General features: G+C 37.1%; 1 protein-coding gene across 1 annotated transcript; it reads left to right on the top strand.

Annotated features, from left to right (window-relative positions):
- Window positions 1-532: 532 nt before the first annotated feature.
- Window positions 533-1,354, top strand: LOC145738112 (uncharacterized). Its single transcript, XM_081992974.1, has one exon. It carries the CDS (start codon window positions 533-535, stop codon window positions 1,352-1,354), a length of 822 nt encoding a protein of 273 aa, XP_081849100.1.
- Window positions 1,355-6,436: the final 5,082 nt, after the last annotated feature.

The following is a 6,436-nucleotide window of genomic DNA, read 5'->3' as shown; positions in this document are numbered from 1 at the left end:
AAGAGGATATACCATGTGCAACGGAGTGTTGTACCGATACTCGGCTGATTTTGACGAAGATGAGGCCCAACTAATTGTACCAAAAGCCAAGATTCCATCCATTTTGACTGAGTACCACGACTCACCCTTGAGTGGACATTACTGAGTAGAGCGCACCTTCCAGCGTATAGCAAAGCGTTACTTCTGACGCGGGATGAGGCGTACTATTATAGAACACATAAGTAAATGCCTCGAGTGTCAAAGGTACAAAGCTAGTAACTTGAAGCCAGCTGGTTAACTACAAACTCCAGCTCAAGCCCAAAGATTTGAGGTAATATCTATTGACCTATTCGGTCCCTTACCTACCACACCAGATGGATACAAATGGATTTTTATCGTGGAATATACCGTAAGCAGATGGATAAAGATATTTCCCTTACAAGAAGCTACAGCTGAGAATTGTGAAAGATGCTTAATAGACGAAATTGTCCTTCGATATGGCGTACCAAGACGTGTCATATCGGATAATGGTGTCCAATTTGTAAGTTCGATAATGCAACAGACAGCTCATGCACTTGGCTTCCACCAATCCCTTATACCAGCTTACCATCCGGAAGCGAATCCGGTTGAGCGCAAGAACCGGCACTTAAAGACTCAATTGTCCATACTTGTCGCCGAAGATCATACGCAATGGAAATATAAGCTTCCTTCCATTCGGTTCTCTATGAATACCGCCAAGAGCCAAGCAACAGGTTATACACCAGCCTACTTGACGTTTGCAAGAGAACTAAGATCACCTGATGACGTCAGTCGAGACATGCGATCCATAGTTGCAGCCGACAACTTAGAATGTCAACTGACTCCATATTTAAAGAACGTTAGCTCCGTACTGCGAAATGCCCGTGACACTTCTGAACATCAACAAGACCGTTCCAAGAAGTATTTTGACCAAAAGCACAGAGAACCCCCTAAAAATCAACTTGGTGACCATGTATTAGTGGAGACACACGCCCTCAGCAAAGCCAAGAACTCGTATACTTCCAAGTTTGTCCCTAAGCGTGATGGACCCTACGTACTGACCAAAGTAGTCACGCCCACTACTTTTGAAATTGCTGCTCCCAGCAATCCAGAAGCTACCCTTGGTAAGTACCATGCTTCTGCACTAACACCATTCCGTAGTGGCAGTCCCAGCGACACAACGCTACTCCGAGCACTCAGAAAACGAGGACGACCCCCTAAACCAACGGAAACCAAAAGAACGGGACGAATTACCGCCAAACCCAAATGCTGTTGTTGTGACCAGCCAACTGCCAAACCAAATCCTAGTGTTCACTCCTCAATTCTGATTCGCGAAGTAAAGGGGGAGAACTTGTAACAACAACCAATTCCTCCGCCACTGACCCCGTGACAGCGTCCACAAAAAAAAATCCTTTCGTAAAATGTTAAATAACTGTAAAAAGTATTAAAACCGCTTAAGTCAGTGCCTGTGCCTAATTTCTCGCAACCCGGACAACCGAAAGCCACATAGTTGGAACTGGGAAAAATAATCCGTAGACTTTACCATACGACACAATTAATTATTGCTTCATATATTAAGGCATTGAATTGAATATTTTCTCCAACGTTTGTCAGTGTTTTTCTTGAAAACAGCTTGAGCTTATATATTTTGGAGATTTGTTTTCGAAAATATAGAAAGACGATTTTTCCGTCTAAAGTGTATTTCCCCATTTTAAAGGTAAAGATGAACATCTTAATTTCCCACAAAGTTGTAAGTTGGCAATCTCGTTTCATTTTTTAAAACAGTTTCGACAAAATATCTCCTTTAAATGACCTTTAGGGCAACACACTTTTTTTATATTTTTTCAAATAACCGAGTTATGTACTCGTTTAATTTTTTGAAACAGTTTTGAAGAAATATTTCTCTTAAATGAGCTTTTAGGGAAAAAGTATCCTGACGCAATCTTGTAAGGATTATAATTCCCTACAACTCTCCCTTAATACACATTTTTCATATTTTTCAAATAAAAGTTTGGTTTCATTTTTTGAAACAGTTTTGAGGGAATGTCTCCCTTAAATGAAATAAACGAGGTAATATTACGGTGGCAAACAGATTTCGAATATATTTTTGACAAAAAATTTAGTACAGTTCGCTATGGATTTTAAGTTGGTGAAATCTTCCCGATTATTTTATGTGTTCGCTTAATATATTAGTTTGTCTGTAGTAATAAGGTAGTTTGTGGTGAGTTTATACCAGGTGTACAAGAACACCATGGACATAGAAGATTAACATGGGAAAACGGTTTGGATTTTTTTGCGCCTGTACGGTTGATTTGATTGTAAAATCGTATTAATGAAAGTTGTAGTAGTTGTAGTCACGGACTAGTTTTCTGTATTTTTATCTCTAATTTGAGCCCTTTCGTCGTAAAACACGAACAAAAATGCGAAAGTTTAAATTTTTTTCCCTGTACTGTATAAGCGGAGCAACCGTATCAGCAACAATGACCTGTTTATCCGGAAAAAACTCAAAACCATTTTCCCATGTTAATCTCCTATGTCCAGGGTGCTCTTGGACACCTGGTGTACTAGTTCTACAAACCACTTGTATGAGACAACATCTATCAAGTACTATGATTGTAAAAAAAACATCTTTGTGCTGCTGCCATGTTTTTTTTTTAAACAATAAGTAATAATAATAATAATAATATTTATTGTGCAAAAAAATATACATTTCACACAAAGGGCCTGCATTCGCTTGGTGCGTTCTTCCATGTGGCCCGCAGATTACATATACAACTTAAAAACTAATATGGACAAAAAAATTTTATGACTATTAGTAATTTTAGCATATTTCTAATAGGCTTTCATGCAAGTACTTTTTTAAAGAACCTTTGGAACAATTGGTTATTTTGTGGTAAATTGGTGAGTTCAGAATTGAGATAGCCTTATAAGGAAAACAATTCTTATTATTATATTATTATTCTTAAACCTAGCAGTCTTGTGTTGGGGTATATCAAACCGTATCATATTTCTTAACGCTAATCCATGTAAGTGTAACCTATTCCTAAAGTAACAGTATAAATAATTTGGTAGCTTATATATAAATATTTTTTGCACATACATTGTGAACTGCAGCTCAGCACGAAGGTTGTACTTCAGAATTTTATTAGCTACATATGTCGGGGTAATGTGGTCATATTTATATTTATGGTGTGCAAATCTAATGCACGCATTCTGTGTTTTTTGAATTTTGGTTTTGTACTCAATTGATAGGTAGTTATAGTAAACCACGGTACAGTAATCGAATTGCGACAGTAACAAAGAGTCTATTAATTTAGTTTTTAGGTCTTTAGGCAACAGATATTTATAGGGATACAAACATTTTAGTCTAATCATTAGTGACGCCGCCTTTTTGTCTACATGTGACTCGAAACTTAAATCACTATCGAAATAAACTCCTAAGTTTTTTGCAGTGTTCTTTTGCTCAAGTGGAATATTGTTAATGTGCAAAGTACTAAAGTTGTGATTTAAATATTTATTTCTGACATTGTTTGAAGCAATAATAAAATGGGTACATTTACTAATGTTTAATTCTAGTCCATTGTTTTTAGCACTATTTGTTATTTCAGGGGAAAACCCGTACAGTAATTGTGTATCATCAGCGTACATATGAACAGCACAAAAGCCGACCTGACGAGGAAGGTCTGCTGTATAAATATTGAATAACAAGGGACCTAAAATACTGCCCTGCGGTACTCCCCTCTTGATCGTGGTGCGCCCTGGCCTTTCACCCTCAAGCTCAACAAGTTGTGTCCTGTTATTGAAATAGCTCTTGAACCAATTACATGCCATATCCGAGAACCCATCATATCTCAATTTAGCAATAAGTAAAGTGTGCACTATCCGGTGAAAAGCCTTACTGAAGTCCAGCAACACCAAACAACTGACACAAGACTGGTCCATATACTGGGAGATATCCGAGCTTACCCTGGTAAGAGCAGTTGCCGTACTATAATTCTTTCTGAAACCTGATTGAATTGTGGACGTTATGCTTTTATTTGAAATATATTCATTAATCAAGTCAGATATGATTATCTCAAACATTTTAGCAAAAATTGGCAGTAATGAATCTAAATTTTTAGATATTTTGATTATTCGAACTTACCTATGTCAAAGGGAAAGTAATGTCTCCACTCTGTGAAGATGGACTACTTTAATGTAGAGAGAGAATCAAAGAGTAATACATAACCACAGACCAAGGACGGTAAACAGTAAAGGATTGCTCGATCGGCCGATTTTGTTTCCCGGCGGCGAATGAATTCTGACGTCACAGTGGGTCATCGGGCGCACAATACGCTAAATATTCGCCCGAGACGCTATGTACGAGATTTACTGCGTTTTTTTATGAATAAATACCTAAGAGTTCGTGTTGCAAATCCCTGTCATAATCATTATCTGTGAAGTGTAATGCACAAATCCTAGCTGTATTCAGATTGATTTGATCACTTCTTCCACATCTGTGTACCCATTCTTTTCTGATTGTAGATGATACTAAGTTATTTCCTTTTGGAAACGAATGAAAAATCATGTGAACACCTATTTCCTTAAGAGACCGTCTATTACTTTTGCATGTTACAATCTCGCACATCTGCCCAGGTATCGTTTATATGGTTAACTCTAACAAAACAATATACTTAATTAAAGTAATTTTTCCGTCGACTGTGTATTTATTAACAGAGTTTTTTAATTGACGATAACGAATGAATAACGAATTCATTTAGTTCAGATCCGCCATTATCGACAGAACTATCTGTCATTGTCAAGGGTGCAGGTGATTTCGGTTTACGGTGTCGCGTATACAACTGACAATTAGTATTTTTTTTTTTTTTTTGAGGATTATAAACATTTATTATAGAGTACAGTCGACGAAAAAATGTTGTAACCAACTCTTATATTAATGAGCGATTAATAATTTTAATTTTATTAAACATTACATTTCGTTATATTATACATAAACATTTCGATTAAACATAGCTTTCATTAATACACTCGTTGGTTAAATTATAAAATGATTTTTAATCAGTATTCACAAAACTTACCAACTCGTAATAAACCTAACTCAATTTATAACACTCTCAAATTGTCTTTTTTTGCTCTATTAGTTACAATTTTAAAAACTCACACTCAATATAACCATTGAAATTTAAAATGCATATTCGTGAATGATCGACCGCAATCGCGCAAAACAATCGCGCGAACGCGAGATCTCCGGCCCCATGGTGACGTAAAAATCGTCACCGGCCCGAGCCGATACCGGCAAGATTGCGCTTATGGGATTAAGCAATCCTTTACTGTTTACCATCCTTGACCACAGACCACGCCAGTAATTCCTTCGGTTATAGGGCATATTGTGCCCCCGAGCATCCACTGTGACGTCACCCGGCGGATGGCTTTACGTAAACAAGTTCCGCTGATCGGCCATCTTGGATCGGTTGTGATGTCAAATGCCAACTGGTCACTGTGCTTTTGTTTTTGTTTTGATGTGTCAAAAAATTAACATGCAATAATTGTATTTTTATTACAATAATAATCTAATAATCGGTGAAGATTATACACTAAAATCAAGTAAATGTATATTTTCAATGGTCATAATGGATACAATGCCTGCTGGCCCAGGTAAGATTGCAATAGCAATTTCATACCTAACCTTAATAAACTATGTTGATGCATAATTACTACAAACTTTTATAGGTAGTCTGACATTTTTTAGGGTGGTTCAAGCAAGAAATGGGGCCTATTTTAAAGATCTGTATCCTGTATATGCTGAATACTTTACTACTTTTTCATGTGGATGAAAAAACACAACTTTTATGAAAAAATTGACCTAAGTGAGGAACAAACTACCCACTAAGAAGATTGCAACATAGTTGAAGAGTGAAATGCTGTGCAATGGGTTCAACTACTTACATTAGAACAGTTGTTATTGTGATGCCCCGGGAAAATATTAGCAATTTTTTTTTTTTTTTTTGTTTCTAAATCTATTGAAGACTTAAAATCCATTTGGTGTTGTTGGACTGACTGGGATTGTCTCTTCTGAAGCACTTTATTAGTTCTGGCACGCTAACAGAATTTAGGCTGTCTCCCGGGACTCCTATTAAGAAGTCTCCTATCTGCTTCCATAAGGCTTGATTTACAGGACTTTTGATCACTTGATATGATATGATAATGCCATTAGCATTACACCCCAAAAGAAGATTGCCAAAGGACAAACTTGTATCAGGAGGATCTGTTGAGATGGAAGACACTGTCGATGATGATTTGGGTGTGAGTGTTGAGTCAAGTTTTTGTTTTTCGATTCTATTCAATGGTTTGCCGCAGGACATATCCATGTATCCATGGTTTGCCGCAGGACGTGTATACAATTCTTTTCGTTGTCGCTTGATTGTCGCAGCTTGTCCAG

The sequence above is a fragment of the Ips typographus genome, linkage group LG15, assembly GCF_016097725.1.
Source record: "Ips typographus isolate SLU linkage group LG15, UJ_Ityp_2.0, whole genome shotgun sequence".
Lineage (NCBI taxonomy): Eukaryota > Metazoa > Arthropoda > Insecta > Coleoptera > Curculionidae > Ips > Ips typographus.
The sequence above is the reverse complement of the archived record's forward strand: the minus strand, read 5'-3'. Positions and strand labels throughout refer to the sequence as shown.

What these genes read in the sequence shown, in the direction of transcription:
- LOC145738112 (XM_081992974.1), top strand. Translation starts at nt 533, where the DNA reads ATGCAACAGACAGCTCATGCACTTGGCTTCCACCAATCCCTTATACCA.